Source organism: Aulonocara sp. 'chitande type north' Nkhata Bay, linkage group LG13 (assembly GCF_057382095.1).
Source record: "Aulonocara sp. 'chitande type north' Nkhata Bay isolate Kocher_YH1m ecotype deep benthic linkage group LG13, A_spYH_male_GT1.1, whole genome shotgun sequence".
NCBI classification, from domain to species: Eukaryota; Metazoa; Chordata; class Actinopteri; order Cichliformes; family Cichlidae; genus Aulonocara; species Aulonocara sp. 'chitande type north' Nkhata Bay.
In genome coordinates this window covers 16,508,681-16,529,540 of record NC_141356.1, presented here as the reverse complement: position 1 = coordinate 16,529,540, position 20,860 = coordinate 16,508,681, and the positions used below count along the sequence as shown (strand labels likewise).

At 39.4% G+C, this 20,860-nt stretch overlaps 1 protein-coding gene across 1 annotated transcript in view; it reads right to left on the bottom strand.

Moving 5' to 3' along the window:
- Positions 1-1,059: 1,059 nt before the first annotated feature.
- Positions 1,060-20,860, bottom strand: part of LOC147315894 (contactin-associated protein-like 4) — a 99,312-nt gene continuing 79,511 nt past the window's right edge. The window contains exons 17-24 of the mRNA XM_086258874.1: positions 20,640-20,858; positions 18,613-18,852; positions 13,912-14,151; positions 8,733-8,866; positions 8,407-8,494; positions 6,854-7,072; positions 5,030-5,101; positions 1,060-3,214 (exon numbers count right to left, since the gene is read on the bottom strand). Coding sequence (XP_086115000.1) covers positions 3,018-3,214; positions 5,030-5,101; positions 6,854-7,072; positions 8,407-8,494; positions 8,733-8,866; positions 13,912-14,151; positions 18,613-18,852; positions 20,640-20,858 — 1,409 coding nt within the window. The 3' untranslated portion in view covers positions 1,060-3,017. The remainder of the gene's footprint in view (positions 3,215-5,029; positions 5,102-6,853; positions 7,073-8,406; positions 8,495-8,732; positions 8,867-13,911; positions 14,152-18,612; positions 18,853-20,639; positions 20,859-20,860) is intronic.

Here is a 20,860-nt window from a genome sequence, read left to right as displayed (position 1 = left end):
AGCTTAAAAAAAGCTTTTAGACAGTCTTTCCATCACCATGCAATAATAGTCGATTCTGTTTTTCTTCCCTCGCCTTCTTAGAAAATCAGATTCCATCTGCTTCATTGGCTTACAAAAACAATAGCAATTTCTCAAACCAAACCAAACTCACAGTTTTGGTGTCAGTATCTCCTTAGGTAATCATCAAATCTAATTTAAGCAATCAGAATAACATCAGCATTGTCACGCATTCACACATTGCTGAAAACTTGCTTTACCTCAAATAACTGACAATAATCTTGACTCGTGATCTGATTTGTTTCCCTCCGAGTGCCGCAGCATGTGTCATTACAACAAGTCCTTTTCTTGTTCTCCCTAATGAGGTGCTATTAGAGGCACCGATGTGTCTCTTCCTGTAAATAATACCTGCTGACAACCACCCAGCTGCTGTCACCTGAATCGTCATGGCATGTGTGTGTATGTGTGTGAGTGCATACAAAGTAGGTGGACAGCAATCGTGGGAAGCACAGTCATGTCAAAGCTTTGTGTTCACGTGTTATTGTTATAGCTCGGAGAGAGGCTAGGTGCACATCGACATCTTCTGCACCTGAATGCATCACAAAGCAGCAAACGGTGAAGTTATCTCCTCTCTGCAGATAGATGCATATTCATATCCATTAGAAATGTCACATGGCGAAGAAAAAGTCCCACCTAACTTTTATAGAGCCTAACATTCAGAGATGTAAATGTATGGTAATTAAATTTGCTGTTTCGACTTAATTTAACAGAGAAATAATTGATTCAGACATTAGCTGTCTAAATCTCAATTGATGGAGCGTCTTGCAAGTACTAAAAGCCGCTCATTGATCAAGCTCTAAAGCTCATGTTCATCGATTCAACTCTACTCTGTACCATTTCGCAGAGACTGTGCTCATGTTAATGGAGTCAGTGATGGAAAAATTACAGCTTCAGTAACAGAACAAAAAGGTTAATAATGCAATAAAATTGCAGGGTTATAATTCAGGTGAAAGAAAAGATAAAGCCACTTCAGAAAAAGATCATTTATTTTCAATTCAACGACAAAAAACCGTGTTTGTTACTAAAATAGCTGTACAAATTAAACTCTAACAGCAGGTCACTCTAACTCACTAACACCACAGTAAACCTTCAGTACGATTAAAAAGGATTGTGCTGCTATAGTTCAGAAGTGAAGCACTACTAGAAGAGAACCAAACCTATCAACACCACCTTGAAAAGTACTCTTCAAAACAACTCAACACGACATTCACTAAAGAGTTCACACTATATAAACTGATTCAGTGTCCTCTTTAGTCTGTGGTTTTGCATTTAATCAACATTATTATTTGGTCTTCTGTTCTTCATTACATCCACATCCTCCAGGCCCGTCTGCATGCTTCTACATGTAGTGGAGTGATAAAGCTATGTCGTTTTTCCCAGCATGCCCTGCATCGTCTTCAAGCATTTGGTGCCATCACTGAAACACACTTCCACGACTTCTCCTCAGTTCAACTCGGGTTTATCGTAGGGGTCATTTACTCACTTTTTTAATGAAAATTTTTAACTTGCACACGAAGATGCTGCTGAATCCGCTAATAAAATCTAATGACATCTGGGATGAAAAGAGAAAATACAATAAAACTGAAATCCAGTCCTTGCTTAAAATACACCATAGAAAAAGACAACTTACAATGTTCTCAGCAAAAACATGACCATATACTGTGTGTGCAAGCGGTTCACTACATTTAATTTTCACACCATTCCCGGCTAAGAGCAATGAACACAATGAGAGAAACTGAAGAATTTAGATGAGGTTTTTCAAATCTCACTAACCTTCCACAGAAAGGAGATTGGGGTGGAGTGATGGGTTGACAAAATATTTTACATAGTACAGCAATATATTTCTTGTGTTGTTAAACCAAACCTTGATAAACCTAAACAAGTTGTTTTCAATGAAGGTGAAACTTATAGGAGCAATTTGGGTTTTTTATTTGGCCAGAGAGTGGGTTGGAGGTACTTGGCTCAAAATATAATATTTATGTTATACATTTTTCATATAGTCCATTGGTCTGCGCCAGTTGATACATAAAAATGTTGTTCATACTTAACTGACTTTCAGATAAAAGGAAAAAAATGATATTGGGACAAAAAGTGGAATGCCTTCATAGGAACCGGAGGCGGGAAGTAATGAAGTGTGGTGTATCCATTACTGGTGTTTATCATGCGTGATATAAAAAGATGTGATAGAGATGAAAGACGAAAAACATATATGCAGGGAATATGAGTGGAAAGCAAAGACATGCCTGCGCTAGAGAAAAGTGACATCGTGAGAGAAAATGAAGACATTAGTCCGCTATCGTTGAACCAAAATAGTCAGCAATGTCCTTACATAACCAAAGCCTTTTGGTTTTTACTTACTTGAGCAAAGAAGTTAAATCAGTACCTCAACTTCTACCAATCTGTGGTTTCCACCTTTGTTCAGATAACAGATTTCAGAAAATGAATACAAGCCACACTTTGCTTTGTGTAACAATGAAAGAAGCATGAATAACAGATGTTAAAGAAAAGAGAACACAAACATGTTCATTGTGAACAGATACACTTTTCTTTCCCACCATGAAATATAACATTAAAATAAATGAACTGAGCTCACTGACAAAACAGCAGACATTCATTATCAACATCATTCCTGTTCTTGTCCTGTTCTTTCAATAATCACAAGATTGGTTGATATAAAGTCAGAATTGTAACATTTACATCATTTTCTATGTACAGTTTTTCCACTGATGATATTGACATATGACCATCTTTAGAGTCTGTTTAAAAACACTACCATAGAAGCAAAAACAAAGCAAACAAAATGAAAGAACATGAGTTTCTGTCTGTGTCTTCCTGTCTTGTTGAGCCAGTAGTCAGGCTCAGTTTGTTGTGTAAAGCACTGAGGCTTGACAAGGCATCTCTATCTCTGTCTGTCCCCTCAGCTCCAACACTGCCAGGTCAGAAGCAAGTTGAACCGTCACTTAAATAAAATATTCCTTCTGGTTCTCAGTGGGACCGTTCTGTGAAGTGATCCGACTTCTGAATGGCAACTCTGGATTGTCTTCGGGTTTCACTGTTTTTACTTCCTGGCGCTGACATGTGCATTTCCTCCTGTAGAGGAATCGGGCCATTATGGCTAATGAAGAGACGGTTACAAAGATCACCACAGCTATCACACCTGCAAAGCAAATAAATGGACAAAGTTATAACAGTATGGCAGAGGCAATATAAGTATATGTTAAGGACATCAACCATAGACTTCACATAAACAGTGGATGTAACTTCTCAGTCTGAAAAGCTGATACTAAAGTGCCTTAAAGCAGCCAATAGGAACATCCCTTAGCTTAGGCTCCAGTTCTGTAGACATAGAGAATTGTTGGAGACTTCTTCCATGCAAACTGTATACGACAACGGCAGCCTTACTTAAAAAAGCAAATACAGGGTATGCAACTATGAGGTGCAATCAAAAAGTTCTGATTTGACTCACAAAAATAAAAAGTGAACAGTGAACAATTCCATTAACACACCTGAACAGTGTTAATGGAACAGTTTTAAAAATGTCATTTTGAAATTCAAAGCATATTTTTTTGCCTTTGATAAAAATGAAAACTCTTCTTCATAATTTCTTGGTATCACACTAGCATTTTTCCTAAAAGTCAGTGTTCGTAGAGACAATCTGTTTGAGTCTATGTTTCTGCTTTTTCTTCATGTCTAATGAAAAACTTGTGAAATTCTCAAGCCAGCAATTTGTGGATTGGACTGAGTTTTGAACATTTCAGGGAATTTCAATTGGCCTTATTGGGACATTTTTTTTGTCTTTCACAAGACTTCCACAGAAAGCCACAGCACATATCACCCTGTTCTAAGGATGTCATAATTTTCTTTTGTTTGCTTTACATGATTCATCAGAACCACAAGTACGGTGTACACAAGCTGTCAGTAAAGGAAAGAGAGTCGGGAGAAAAAGGAGCAGCAGTCTCTAATGAAACACCCAGCCATATGTGTAACATGGAGGTGAGATATTATTTTATAATATGTTGCTGAAAATATACCTGCAACAGTTTAAAATATGTCAGAACTGTATGTGATCAAAAGAAAAAACGTTTTATGCATCATGAATTGTTAACACCTGTTAATTGTCAAAGCTGAAATTAAAAGTTTCTTCAAGTTTGCATACATCTTTACATTTCTTCTTGTAAAAATAACTGCAACTCTCTTAATCCTTTACATATTGAAATAAAACCAGTTATAGACTTATGGCATGTGCCCACCATCTGGACTACTTTATGCAAATCATAATGCAGGACACACACAACCTCTGGAAACTCCTGAAAAAGGCTGAAACTATTCATTGCTGTTCTACAATGAAAGCAGATTCAGGAAACTAAACTGGTTACAATTGAGTGCTTTTGTCTTATTTTCAATTGGAATAAATTATCACCGGAGAGCCAAACTGGAAACAAAACATTATGAAATAAAACTCCTATCTGAAGGCGAGTGGTCAGTGGCCCAACAGACACAGGAAACAAAATTGCTTTGCTTCATCATTAGTACTGCAGGGTCCACATTTTCTCCAGGCTCCCTGGGCAATTTGAGCTATTAGAAGGTATCTACACTGATGTTAGCAATAACAAAAACTGACAGGAATTGTACTTGGAGTCGAACGTAATTTGTATTCTAATTAGCCATGTTTTCCTTTGTGTATTCAGACACAGTCAAGCTGTTTGAGAGGCAGCTGTGGGCTTTCATTTGCACAACATGCAGTTCAGTTTTAATCATCATTTCAATGCCAGTTCCTCTGCACTGAGGTGTGTCAAAAGAAAGGTATAAATGAATTCCAATAAAGGAAAAAAGATGTGATAGGAGAACAAGTTTGAAACTGTCTATTAACTGACTTGACATCACATTATCCCCGTTGGCTTTGTACACAGTTTCTGTCTCATGATTGATGATAATGGCAGAGCCACATTGAAACAGGTTGCTGCCACAGTACCTCCGATGAGAGCTGAGTCACTCCTGATGGCATTCACTAAAGGCTGACCTGTTCCCACTGATCCAGACTGGCCTGCAGAACAGAGACATAGAAGAAAAGGTGCAGGGAGAATGAAAATATGAAAGAGAAAAGAGGGAATTTGCAGCACAAGCATCACAGGGGAACTGAAAGAAGATGATGAAATAAAGTACAGAGAATAGATAAGAGAAAAAGAAAAATAAGGAAGGAAAGGATGGCCATTAGTGAGGCAAAAAATAGATATTGCGACATGCTGAAAAGAGAATGCAGAGAGGGGGAAACAGGAATCATCTACGGTGGGACTTCAGAGTGGATTAGATGAGTGACCACAGGGGAAGGATATGACAACGCACACTCTCACCACTGGTTCAAATTAATTGCCTCATTTTCTAGCCGTTACTGCAGTGCACAACAGCATTAGAGTCATCCACATCATGAAGTTGGAGAGGTATCACCCACACAGAAGTGCCTATGATAGGAATTTCAGTAATATTAATTATTTGAGTCTGATGGGAAACATAATCCCGTGGCTGTGCGGTAAAGGAACATTACAAATATTGGAGGATGTGTTTGCTACTCACTATCTGACCTGTGTGGAGGATGCTGTAGCTTTCACAGATGAGACATGTCCAAGCGTTGTCCCCTAACTACAAATCTGTGTTTTAATATATGCCTTTATTTTCTGTAATACGTTTAGGCTGACTTTTACAAGAATAGCACATGACCTTTATGACTGTTGTTGCTCCGCTGTGCAGAAACCTGAGACATGATAAGTCTGAGTGGTAAGCAGTTTAGCATCTTTCTTTTCTTTTTTTTGTAGCAGTGTTTATTTGAAAATCTGCAGGGGGAGACCAGACATTGCATTTATGATGATATTCAAAGCTATTTGGATGATGTTCTAATTATGCAAACCACCAGGATAATGTCATTACATTTAATTCCTTTCCCTGACACATGCATTTGCAATTGTAAAAAGAACATCTGTAGAGGCTGGCATAAAAAAACGGATGTTTCGTCGTTATGCGTGGTTCCAGATCTGCATATAACACAACTGAGGAAGCAACAGCTCATTAAATAGGATGTGCAGCTTTAGAAATTCAGATATCATTGGTAGAGACACAATATTATATTTTCAAAACGTATTAATAGTTTTAAACACATATACGGTCTAAAGTGAAAGTAAGTAATACTTTTTCTGCCCATGACACACCAGTCCTTTCTAATTTTCATTCTCATTTGGCAAAACACTTGCTGTCTCGGGTGTCCTTTGGCATTTCTGCTGTGGCAGTAGCAGTGGTGTCATTCTTAACTCGTCCCATATGGATGCTTTTAAAGGATCTCCTGATGCCACATGCACATGCACAAGCTAACTGACACTTTGCAACATGCAGAGTTAGTGTAAAGAGGCCTGAATTAGATGCCTAAACTGAGGTGTCCAAAGAAACAAAAATAAAAAGCACCTGAAAAGAAAAGAAATCAGCCAGTGATTTCAAAGCAAATCACTCTGCGTCACGCAAACAGCACCAGCTCTATTTTTTTATGTAAGCCATTTCAAGCTGAACAAATCAGATAAGGGGAGCAGGAAGTCAGATACAGGAACAGCAGAGAAAATCCAGTCAACTCTCAAAACAGATGACCCCATGCAGACAACATGCTCTGCTTCTGAAATTCTCTCTGCGTGATCTGAAGCCATGCGAGGGACAGAACAAAACTGTGTTGGAGACACAGTTTGACCATCATTGCCACCACTCCAATCTCCTTCAATCTCCAATACCAATAAAGAGAGCAAGGAAATAACCCTCTTACCTGATAGATAGTGTGTGGTTTCTGTTGCATGAGAGAGGTTGGCTGAAGTAAAGCCACAAATGGACTGGATCAGCGGACCAGTTACGGTAACTGGACTAGTTTTTGGGTGGAGCAGAGCAGCTTTCAGAGGGCTGATGGAGTTAAAGAAGACAGCAGATAGACAGCCAGTGAAACCCAGAGAAGCAATCTGAGCCAAGTCCGGATCCAACCCTTCAGAATCTATAGAGAAAAGACAAGCACACAGACTGTGATGTTTTATAAAATGTACAGTAAGGATGGTGATTACTTCACTTTTTAAAAATTGATTTTGCTTTAGCAGTGCTACTGTAACTCTGCTAAAGAACAAAAAGGAAAAATAATACTTTGGGCATAACAAAAGCAGATAATAAGAAAACAAGCTGAAAGAATATTGCTTCAAAGTGGTAGGTGCAGCGGCTGATTTAGAGTATTGACCAAATAATCAGTGTCTGGTTTTCTCTCTTCCAAATAGTCTGAGGTCTATTAACTCCACTACAATGCACTCATAATTACTAGGAGAAGATGACAATGATGAGGTTACTGATGCAGTTTCGCTATGAGGTAAAAACTGGCATCAATGAACCTTCTATTAAAGATGCTAATGTCGTACATTTAGTTGTTACAAATGATCAAATGTTTTATACAAAGACAAAAAAAAGGACAAATAATGCTGACAAATGGCTGGGAACAAAAACAAGGTTACTGGAGGATCCAACAAAACAAAACAAAAAAGTCCCAAAATACTCAAGAAAGCATGAAGACACATATGAAGCTTTTCTGTTCTTTGGCTCATTGTCTCCTCTGTACTTTTTGCCTGTGACGTGACCCTGAAACGAATCTTAGTGCATTTGAGGTCACTGATTTTGTTACTTGTTGAAAGTCAAGCTTTAGCTGCTTGGCTGGAGTCGGGACACACAGCTTTAACCCTTTAAAGCCTGAATGATTAAATAGTTGCCAGAAAATTCAAATGTTTATAAAACAGAAGTTTTATTAAGCCATCTGATGAATTTGCATAAAAATAATTTAACTTGCAATGTATTTTGCTGCATCTGGCTTTTTTTTAAAAATTCCTTAAAAAAATATTAAGCAATTGATTTAGTTTTTTCAGAAGGGGAAAATATACATAGATGATCTAGAAGTCTCAAAAACAGAAAACTGAATGCAACCAAGATTGCAATGGCAGAAACATTCGTCTCAGTCTTTCAGGAACCGGTGGGTGATGTCACAGCAGCTTTCATTTTGTATACTGTCTATGGTTAGCACTTAATGAAGTTGTAAAGTTGTAGTAAAGCTGGTGTTATGTTAACAGCAGGGAATAGTTGTTTCTGGCCTGGAAGGAGTTTTGTTCTTGTCATTTTGTGCAGTAAAACTGAAAGCAAACCTTGTGTCGTATACACCCTATAGTCTAGACAACACCGCCTCCAGTGAGGGAACCAGTGAGGAAAGGTTTGAAAGCCTTATTGTCTGATATAGCAGAAAAAATAATATTCTGTCTGAGTGCTCTTCAGCCTGAAAGGCCTTGCTGTCTCACTTACCGTGCACACTGCCAAGAACCAGCGACCTTATGCCATTGAATTCTACACCAGATTTCAGGTTGAAGTCCTCTTTGGGATTCTGGTCAATCTGACAGAAAATAAAAGTTTCCCTTCAAAACGGGCTTTCAAATAAACGCCAACACTTGAATAGTTAGTAAGTACTTTGGTATATACAACAAATGATATAATGTAAATACTGATTTTCAGAGAGGTTTTATTTCATAAACCTCCTGTCTGTTGCTTTTTCCGCTGACAGAGGCTGACTTATTGTTTATTATTGACTAAGAAGACGGGTTGAGTGCTTTTTGTTTGCACGTGTGTGTTACCTGCATAGAGACAACGTCTGCCAGTCGACTGATGGTAATAACATGCAGCTGTCGGTCGGCGAGGTTCTTCACTTTGCTCCTCAGTATCTCTGCATCTTTGCTGCTGTCCAGTCTGTACCTCACCTCTAGCTTATCTGTGGTTAGCAACAGCACAGTAAACTGCTATATTTCTGTGTGGCACAAAAGACAGGACTGAATAACATTGAATACATGTTTAAATGGGAAGTTTCAAAAGCTCCTGTAGTTGAAGAAAATATTGTCTAAAATCACCTAAAATCACCTTACATAAGAGATATTCTTCTCCGATTATATTCAAAAAAGAAAGCTTTCATTGCCGCCATGCATCCTTCCTCTTTGCCATCTCTGTCCATTGTGTGGATTCATTGTCCCTGCCTTTCTTTTAATAAGCTGGCGTTAGATATTAAAATACCAAATTAAGTATTGGAATTCCTTCATACCAACTGATTTTTGTGTGGCTGGTGTGGATCTCATGCATATTCTAGACTATGTGATGCTCATTTTCAAGAGCATGCTGAACTTTATAAGGTGAAGAAGAAATAAAAAAATAATTCTTAACCTCCTAGGACCTGGCGTCAACATATGTAGACATCACATTTTGGGTTGTCTAGACCCAAAAAAACAAATTTTGCCCCACAGGGGCCTGATATCCACTTACGAGGACATTATACTGCCACTGTTCTTTTGAAATTTAAAATGAATGTCCTCATATGTGGATCATTTTTGTCAGAAACAAAAATCAGGTAAAAAATAAAAATCAGGCAATTCTTTGTTTTCACATTCATCAGGTCCCAATCAGCCCAAATAGCAAAGAGAAATTAAAAATGCATGCCATGAAAGAGTTCCAGTCTTAGGAGGTTAATATGAAACAAAAACAGCCAAGATTTACATTTTCTGTTTTCAAACTCACACACCACTGTCAATATGCACAGTTTACCTTTTCAACTTTACTGTGAATGTTATCAGTAACTTCATTTATATAATAGTGTGCTTTCATTGTAGGATTGTTTATATGATCCTCTGTTGCTTTTTTGCTTTGAAAGTTATTCGAGCCATCTTTCTGGAAACTCACATTTCCTTTCCTCCACTTATGTGTTAATGAAAATTGCACTTCTTCCCTAGAAAAGTCTCAATTGCAGTGTCTAATAACTTGAGGTGTAAATGGCAAATTTAGATGCAAATTATGAAGTGGAGGAGTGTCTACATCCAGTAAATAGTTTTTGTCATGTCTCAGAACTGTTTATGTTGTTTCTGCCTGATCTCATCCACTCATCAACCTGTTGCATATATAATGCGGTCGTGTCACTTACTCTCCCCTTGATTTTGCTATCAGTGTGGTATCAAGCAATGGTTACATCCTTTTTGCACATACTCGTTCTTACTCTGTAATGTTGCTGTCAATTTATTGATATTTATTTATAATCACATCTGTCAACCCTGAATATTTATTACTTGGTGACTTGTATTTGTTGTATATATTGTGCTATTCCTCATATATTAACATATTATATTGATAAATAGTCTAATTTGTTATTGTTAATGCTACTGTTCTTTAGCAACTGTAACCCACAAAATTTCTCTAGGGATTAATAAAGTATTCTGATTCTGATTCTGATAACATTTGAGTGATTTTTTGCTCTTCTGCAAAGGTTTTTCCACTTCCCTCCTTGTCCACTCTCTGTTGCCATTTTCATCACATTTACTTGATGTGCTTCCTCTTTTGACATTTTGACAGCTCTCTATATTGGTGTTATTCACTCCATTAAACCTTTTTAAATGCTCCAGAGGTCCTTGTTCTGGATCCTCCAGCCTGTGCTTAAAATAAGGGGGGCTTTAGAAGTTCTGCTGCTGAAGTTCAAACCTAGCATGAGAATGGAGTATAAAGGTGTCACGAAGAATTGAGAGATTTTTATAGACAAAACATATTCCTAACCAGTACTATAAAAACTGTAACTAAGCAGCCGGTGAGTGCACAATTCCTAATTTCAAACCTTCATGACTTAATTCCAAACATAAACCTTTTACGTTTGTAGCATTTTAAAAGCCATCTTCCTATTTATATTAAAAATAGACCCAATCAAATTTTCTCCATAAACATGCCTCATTATATAATCATGAATATATTGAAGATTATATTAATTCAAAAGATCTAGCTCTTCAAGGGTATTAGCAACTGAACAATGATCCAAAAAATATCCCGAAATAATTCAGTATTTGGAAAAGCCAGGCTCTCTACAGCATGAAGTACTTTGATTTTCCTCACACCTTTTTTAAATGAATAATGACTGATCTCCATTGGTTGTAGGAAGATGTGTTGCTGATCAGGCTTTTCTCAAAAGCAAATGTTCCGTCATCCACTGCGAATTTAAACACATTATTTTTAGTTTACTCCTATTCATATCAGCATATCTTTAATAATAATTTGCTTATGAGAACAATGACAGGAGAGACAAAGTGAGAGCAGCAGAAAAAAAATGGGGGTGAGAAAGAAACCTGTTCCAACTTTCAAATCATGCATTATTCATATTTTCAGCTCTGCTAATAATTTTTTTTAAACAATTTAATACTTTTAAAACCCGTTTGGCTTCTGAACCGTGCTTATTAAAGGTGAAGAAACAGCAGTGAGCCAAAGGCAGTTATAAAGTGTGTTCACATGACCACGATTAACAAGTCAGGGGAGGTGATTGCTGAGCTGACAGACTGAAATTACTCCACAGAGAGAGTTTGTCAGCAAGCTTTAAGCTAGTAGGTGGTAAAAAGTTAGCAAATACTGAAGATGAAAGGTTCAGCCATCACTAACAACACCAGGTGCCAGAAGTATAAAACTCTAGAGATTCACAACTAAAACTGTGTGGAAAAAAAGAGAAATTTGCATGCACATTGTTTTTGTTCAGTCTATTAGAAATATATTATCTGTATGTGCCCGAGGCTAATTTCCGCTCTTATCATCATCCACGAATGGATGTAGAGACTCCCTAAAAAAAGCCTATAAAATGCTGTCTAAAACACATTTTCCTGTAGAAATAACAGTTCAAGTGTGGGAAAAGGCATTTCCATGCTTTTACTAGATGGGTCTAAACTAGAATAAGTCTGTTTACAGACAGTCAAATCACTCTTTCACTTTTACCGCTTTCAGGTAGCTAAAATATCCCACGAATGAATCCCAAATTTCAGTGCACCTGTTACCTCTTATGTACTTATTAACCACATGTGCTCAGCGGTGGAGTTATTAGATAAACAAGATGAAATAAGAGGTATTAATTCTGTCATTTCAGCAGTCTGATATTAAATGGTTGAAAGTGAAGGTGGAGCCTCACTGATTTAACAACTGGTTTCACGAATTATAAGCGTAAAAGTGGAAACACGGCTTATAAAAGGAATTTCAGTCAGCTACCGAAGACAAGCCCCTTCCTTCTAACCTTTTTAAAACAAGAAAAAAGTATAATTATGGTAAATTATGTAATGATACTACCACATTCAAGCTGTATTCAGTATAATTTTCACTATTGTAGCTCCCTGAATGCAATGCTTTAAGCTCTAAATTCTTCAGCATCAGGATTTTCAAAACCTGTGTTCACTCACAGCTGTTAGCCTACAAGACAACATTAGCTTCATAACAAAACACTGAATATTAGTAAGATAAATTTCACGAGCTGACTTTTCCACTAAAATTCAAATACAGTGCAAACCATGTTTACGGTCCCAGAATCATCTCAATGTGTGTGGTGTGGGCTAAAACTGCCAAAAGGATGAAGCTGATGACATTTTCTGTCAAAGAACAGATCCAGGAATAGTTTAATCAATCTGGTGTACGACTTCACACTCGCCTCTCTTTACGACAGCAGAGAACAAGACCTGAAAATATTGATTGGTGTCAATTGTAATGGTGCATAGACTGGTGTTCATGCAGTACTTTTTAGCCTTACTGACCATTTAAAGCACTTTCACACTAAAATGCCATTTTACAAACCTTTGTATCTTACTTTTTTCTAGAACATTTCAACATGCAGTCAAGAGGAGACAGGGACCAACTTTGCCTTCTGAGCCCAAGTGCCCCACCAAAACATGGTGGTAGATTGGTTAATCATTGGCTTGATCATCTTTTTTATTGACGATCACAAAAGTGCTGAATTTCAGCAGACGTATCCTTTATTTAGACATGCGATGAAATATAATCTTCCTGTTTAAAACTACAGCAAAAATAAAAATGTTACACAGGTGCAGTAACAGCACAGCAGCAGCAGCGACACATCAACCAAGCTGCTCGCAGTCTTGGCACAGAGTCTTTTCACCAGAAAAGGCTTGTCCAAGAGTTTTAATGGGGTGCTTCAGTTTATTGTCATGTTGACTACCTGATCACCATGGAAACTGTGTGACCTCCTGGTCATCAGCTTCCTCCTGGGTTATTAAAGCAGCCGATTCGCAGTCTATTTACAGCTAATTTAGGTGGTATCCCACTTTCAATAGGTCTGTCAGCCTTCTTTGTCCTTTCCGACTCAGATGGGCCCCTCTTGTCTCTTTCTTTGGCTGAACTCACAGTGAGTTGATTAAACACAGAAGTGAACAGGAATAGAGAAGAGGGGAACTTGATGATAGGAAAAAGAAGGTGAGTGAGGGCAGGAAGACTCGTTGTATTAAAAAAAAGAAGGATGACAAACGGAGACGAGCTGAAATTATGGATGAGGCCTTCATAGCCTGAATTCTTGATTTTGATGTCATTGACTTTGAATGAGACTGTCCGGGCTGGTTCTGAAGCTTACTGGTTTAGAAGCAGGTGATTTACTGGGATTTTCCCCATACAATCATCTCTAGGATTTACAGAGATGGTCTAAAAAAAGAGTAAATACTGAACACATCTGGTTGATGTCAGAGGAGAATAGACAGACTGATCGAGCTGATAGTAAGGCAACAGTAACGCAAATAACAACTCAAACCCTGAATCATATGGGCTACAGCAGCAGACGACCATACTGGGTGCCACTCCTGCGAGCTAAAAACAGGAAACTGATGCTACAATTTTTGCCTTATGCTACAACACCACTGTTACAACTTATAAATATAAGCAACAAAAGGTCATGGTTATTTTATAAAGGCCAAGTCAAAGTATTTGATGCAAGAACACTTTCCTTATTAAAAATACAGAGAGGATCTCAGTGCTCACCTGGCTTGCTGAGCAGCACAGCAAAGTACTCTCTGTGGTAGGAGCTGACGTACAGGAGCAGAGCAGGACTCTGGCTGGTCCTGAAGCTCAGGGACACATTTTCTGCTTTTAGGGTTATGTCAGAGTAGATGGAGGAGGGGAAGGAGCTGCTGCTGCTGCTGCTCCTGTTCAGCTCGTTCACCATCTGCTCCTTGAAGGCATAGGTGACTGATGTTTCTGACTTGAAGCTGGCTGAAACCTCTGTAGGGAGTAAGTCGATAAATTGAATTACAAACATAGAAGTTACAGCAGTTATGCAGTAGTTGTGGCGGGCATTATATTTTAATATGTAGATGATTAATTTACAAGCTGTGAAAGATTTTACTTGAGCTTTTAGATTTTAGCTAGGAGTTCTTCTTCCTCACATCAAGCATTTCTTTACCATTTCATACACATTATACCTGATAAATAAGCCCCGGAAACATTTTATCCCAGTCGTGTCATTTCACTGAACCACATCATTCTGCAGATACTGTATAGTATGATTTACATGGCTATAAATAATATGTCTTTATACTGACAACTAATCTCACAAGAGACAATATCAATGATTCATATATTTAAATGTGCTGTGCCTCGGTTTCATTGACAACACCTAATTAGTGAGCTGGTGAAAAGGCAGCCACAGGAAACCAGCTGACAGGTGAAAAAAAAACAACAAATCTGGCTCTCTAATTATAACAGAGTCGGATGTCAGAGTTATGATTTCCACTGTAGATAAAAATGCAGAGTTATAACAAGCAACGCAGCTGGGATTGTTAATAACTGAATATAGATAAGCTGTGTTACTATGCCGATGTAATGACTCAATATTTCTCTGATAACTTAAATAAAAAGAAGTATGGGTGCGCACTAGTGTTATGACAGAATCCCTCCATCAGGATGCCCAGCAGGGGCTTCTTTACTGACAGTTTTCGGAAAATGAAACATTTGTCAGAAAAGTTCAGTTGAAAATCTTCACAAAGCTTCTGGTTTCCATTTTAAAATCCTCCTCTTCTTTTGGCTTCTTTAAGAAGTCAACATAACTGATCTTCCTCTCTCACCACATCAATACGTCTCCTCTTTGGCTCTTATCTTTTCCTCCTGCCTGGGCTGGCTTTACTCCTGCCATTAAGGTTGCAAGCTTTTGCACTCTCAGTGCCGGGACCAAGCCAAAATGAATGCGAAGCATTTTGGCTTAGATTTGACGGCAGATGCCACATCAAATACACCTGCATGCAGCAGTGTTGGTCAGCAGCGGTACTGATCCTTTTTCATCATAGTTTAAAAAGGATTTGAGTAGATTTTAAAACTTAGTTTTGCCTTTCAGAATGAAGACACAAGTGATAGTACACTATGTCTCAGTCACACTAAACCGAAAATAGGACAGCAACCTGCTAAAGACAGGAAAAACTGGTAGCTTTAAGGTGATAGAAAAGGTAGCTGGTAAGCTTGTATCTTTTATGTTCTAACAGTGTTGTTCATTCATTTGTTTTATTTATTTATATTTTCTCTTGATTTTAGGCACTTTTTGACCTTGTTTGTGTTTTATAAATACGTTTTAATTTTTTATTTTTTTTTTAGTATTTATTTATTTATTGTCATTGTCAAGAACAATGAAATTGCGTTTGGGGCTTCCATACAACCCAAAAAAAAGAAGAAAATAATAAATACCCCTTAAAACCCAAGTGTACATATTTAACCCAGTGTGACTCCAATGCAATAAGACAATCCTTAGCAATAATGTTCGTAGAAATTCAGACAAAGACCTGAGAAACATGACAAAATACAACAATGCAACCCATTCAATATTATTGTACTGTGAGATATGATATCAGATATGATAGTTATCTATTTAAGAAAGAGGGGGGGGGGGGGGGGCAGGAGGGGGAAGAGAATAAAGATATGATGCACCAATGCAGACCAGTTCATTGCTATTAAGAAGTTGGATATGGTTATTGTCCGTGAGAGGGGGGCAGAGAGTTCAGGAGCCTCACAGCCTGTGGATACAGGCTGTTGGCCAGTCTGGATGTTCTGGCCTGTATAGACCTGTACCTTCTCCCTGAGGGCAGCAGATGGAAAAGGTGGCGCGCAGGGTGATGTTGGTCCCGCAGGATACTGTGCACCCTCCTCAGACAGCGAGTGGGGAAGATATTACTGATCTCTGGCAGACTTGTTCCAATAATTCTGCCAGCTTCTTTCACCACCCGCTGGAGTGCTTGCTGATCGGCCTTGGTGCAGCTGGGGAACCATACTAGAAATCCATACGTCAGAACGCTGCTGATGGCACAGTTGTAGAAGTTCAACATCAGAGATCTGGGAATGTGTGCGCTCCGCAGTCTCCTCAGGTAGTAGAGGCGCTGTTGGGCCTTCCGTACAACTGAGGTGATATGGTTGCCCCAGGACAGGTCCTCGGTCACAGTTACCCCCAAGAATTTAAAACTGCTCACCCTCCCCACCGCCTCACTGCCAATGAAGAGAGGCAGATGGTTGTTATGACCCCTCTTCCGGAAATCTACAATGATCTCCTTGGTCTTTTTGGTGTTTAAGACCAAGTTATTGTCGTGGCACCATGACTCTAGTTGTTGCACCTCTGTCCTATAGTTTGTCTCATCATTGTTGGATATAAGTCCGAGCACTGTAGTGTCATCTGCAAACTTAACAATGAGATTGGACGCGCAGGAGGAAATACAGTCATGGGTGAAGAGAGTGTATAGCAGAGGGCTCAGAACACACCCCTGAGGGGCACCGGTGTTGACCACAAGGGTGGAAGAGGTGTTCTTACCCACTCTGACACTCTGTCTACGGTTAGTGAGGAAGTCCACAATCCAGTTGCACAGAGAGGAGTTAAGTCCCAGTTGGTGGAGTTTGGGACGGAGTTTGTATGGCCGGATGGTATTAAAAGCCGAGCTGTAGTCTACAAAGAGGAGCCGTGCATAGGTGTTCCTGTGTTCCAAGTGCTTCAGTAATGTGTGCAGCACTGTGGCGATCGCATCCTCGGTTGACCGGTTCTCCCTGTATGCAAACTGGTGCGAGTCCAGAGATGGTGGAAAAGCAGCTCTGATGTGTTTAATGACCAGTCTCTCCAGGCATTTGGCGGGAATGGGGGTGAGTGCCACAGGTCTGAAATCGTTCAGACATGTGACATTTGACTGTTTTGGGATGGGAACGATGGTTGCTGCTTTGAAACAGGATGGTACCAGTGAACAGGACAGCGAGGTGTTATATATAGAGGTGAAGACGTCCGCCAGGTCCGCAGCACAGTCTTTTAGCACCCGGCCCAGCACTCCATCCGGCCCGGCCGCCTTCCTGGTGTTAATGCTCCGGAACACACGCCTCAGCTCATGAGTGCTCAGGACCGGAGCAGGGTCGGTTGAGGGGAGAGGGGACAGGACAGGGTCGGTGTTCTCCCTATCAAAACGGGCATAAAAGAGATTTAGATCCTCAGCCAGAGTAGAACTGTCGGCTGAGGGTGATGGTGTTCTTCTTTTGTAGTCCGTGATAGCCCTGATGCCCTCCCAGACCTGCCTTGGGTTTGTGTTGTTCTCAAACCTGGCCTCGATACGCCTCCTGTGCTGCTGCTTGGCAGTCTTGATGCCTCTTCTCAGGTTGGCCCTGGCAGCACTGTATGCCTCCTGGTCCCCGGATTTGAAAGCGTTGTTCCTTGTTCGAATAAGTTGTTGAACTCCGTGTGTCATCCAGGGTGGATTATTAGGGAACACACAGAATCGTTTCCAAGTTGTTACATTGTCCACACAGAAACAGATGTAGTCCAAGACAGTGGAGGTGTAACTGTCCAATGCGACACGATTGTCAGTGTCCTGCACCTTGAATACATCCCAGTCTGTGCAGTTGAGTTTGTACACATTCACCAACTGATTACAAGTAGTTTCAAATAGTTAATCTGAAGTTGGGCATGTGACACTGCCTCTGGGTTACCACTTTTGATTGCCTTTTGATTGGGAAGCAACTTGTCTCCTATTGCTGTCCAGCTTTGACTGATTGCAATCACTCTCAAACGGATTGCTAAAGGTTAGCAAATAATTCCTGTCTAATTCATAAATATAAACAGAAAGGCCAACATGTCACAATCAATTACAGTAGTGTCGATAAGTGCAACTTGTCTATGATGCATCTCCTAATCTTTATCTTTAAAACTACTATTTCAAAGGCAAAAACAGCACACGTCTGATGCACATCATAGCAATACTTTTGGTTGTACTTTGGTCTCCAACACTGGTCGTCGTACATCTACATGTACAAACCAAACCTCTCAGCTAATCCTTGTGTATATACAGTAGAGTATGCAGAGTGTGCCCCAGCACAGCTGGGTGTGACCTCACTTATATATGACATTACTGTATATGTGTTTTATTTATAGGCCATCCAAGTGCTGCACTGTAGCGCATATGAAGGTGGCTGTGTTGGAGGTCAGCAACTACAGTTGCTCAAGAGATGCTGACTGGGTTTTTAAAAATTTCAAAAGATACACTCATTCTTCAGGTTCCTGTGTTAATTTGGATTATGTGACTTTTGATAGAGGAAGAACAAGAACTGCACTACTGCTAAAGTGACCCAAGGCTACATATTATTAAACCCCAAATTTAAGCTTTTAAGTGATTTTTAATGTAATTTTCAATTTGACATTGTGCATCTTTGAGCTTGAAGACCAAGTCTCTGTACCTTTGTTGCAAAAAGGTCCAGTGTAAGCGGATGAGCTGCAGTCGCAGGAGAAGCTGGTGGGTCTCTCCACACAGCGACCCTGATTTTGGCACAGCGAACCGTAGCTGCTACAATGGCCTGGGCATCCTGCCTGAACCCCAGGGGTGATCTTTGCTCTCTCCTCCAGGTCCAGAGTGACGCCATTCAACTGCAGAGAGCGGATGCAACCTCGAAAGCCCTTCTGCCTTGAAGCTGTGCCTCCTGAACACACAGGGGAGACACAGAAAAAAAAGCATACACTGTAATGAATTTTCTCTGTTGTCTATTTTATTCTACTTATGTTTCTGTGCAAACCACCAACGTGAAATAATATAATCCCAGTGATGTTTAAACATTTAACAGTTGCCTTGAGAACAAGTTAAAAATTGCAGGTTTGTCCAAGACCCAAAATATATTTAAACACAGTGGCATAAATCACAAATCCTCGCATTTGAGAAACAGTTGCCATAAAACTAATCTAGCAAATATGGTTCTTGCACATGCAGAAAGGCTCCCTTCTTGAAAGCTGATGTATCTATTGCTAATTTAAAAAAGAAAACACCTTTTCTAACTGTGGCAGTCTGTGGGAACATTTTTAGCCACCTGGTCTTAGGTTGTCTAGGATTTACCTGATGAATAGGTGAAAAAGAGATAATTTTGATAATTGGAACTAACAAAGTTATGAATGTAACTGAATGTAACTCTATTTTAACCAGTTTATTTTTATATATTTATCATTCACAGTGAAATAAAAGTGCTGCAGGACAATGCAACTTAGGAGACATATTTGCAGTGCTTTATCTTTTTAGATGTAATTTATCTTAATCTAAAACACTACCTATATGATTTTTATGCATTCATACTGTACAGACACGCATGAATGACAAACAATCTGTGTTATCAAATTCTTAAGCAAAACTGACTGATCTGATTCTATTATTAATGGCAGAACATACTCTGCACCTCCAAGAAAAAAAGGCCTGTCATCGGTTTCATACTGAATTTTTAAAATGAAGCACAATGAAACCCAAACTGGCAGGTGAAAAATTCTAGAAATTGACATTTCACTGGCTGTGGCTCTGCTCACCCAGCACCAAGCTGATTGTTGTTATCTAGAAAGTTAGCGACCTGCCAATCGCTCTGACAGTCTGCTTGTCCTGTCTGGTTGGCTGACAGTGACAGGAAAATTTTTTTTTTTTCCTTCCAGGTCAGAATTTAAACTCAAAAAGTTATTGTTTTCTGAGTTTTCGCATCACAACCTCCAGCTGTCCTCAGAGTTCACGCTCTGCAACATTATAATTGTCTCAGACTGCCAAACTGGCAATCTCAAGACTGTTATGATGAGATAAACAGTTTCCCATGGCTGCAGAGTTGATGAGGTTCGTATCAGGGCCAAGAGTTTCATCAGGACCTGTCAGGAAATGACTACCTTAACTAATGGACTGAGTTCAAACACTCTACCAAGGTTACTGCAAGGACACTGACCACAAAACTGTGACTTTTTTCTACACATCCCCAGGGAATTTCTATCACTTTGTGGGGATTTTCTATTAAGTCTATTAAGCTTATATCGAAGTAAGGTTTAGAAACAAGAACTGCTTTACTGTGGACTTGTTTAAACCTGTCAGCATCAATGCGGATCAATAAGCAGACAATGCAATATGTTCTTTGTGCACTATGAGGGAAGTGTGGAGTCGTGGAAGATTATATATTCTGTGACGAGAATGCAAATCCACCAACCTCCCAGGGGGTCAATGAAAATGTACCCTATGAGCACAGAGCGGTTTTGTGTGTAAAAATAAGGGACACAATGAAACAAAGACCGAGCAGAAAACAGACTATTTGAAAAAGTTTAAGAAATAAAAGTAGAAATCTGACAGCTCCAACAACAAGCATGGACTGAAATGAAAGAAATCCTAATCTCTAATAATAATTACATGAGTAAAAACCAAATGTCGCATTGTTTTTGTTGGGACCTCAAAAAAAGCAGCTTTGAATTGATTGCACACCTATAAATAACTGGCTGTTCAGCTGCAGGTGGATGTGCCCATCAGCCGGCGCCTCCTGCGTGACAGCAGGAAGCTCGTCGAGGCGAAGCGATGCCTCTTTAACGTTTCGCTCGGCTTGAATACGATGCCACCTGTTGTCATTCAGAGGTGATCCAGCTTTCACCGAAACCTCCAATGGACCATTACCCACGTCAAAGGAGAAGAGGACCTCATTGGAGGCT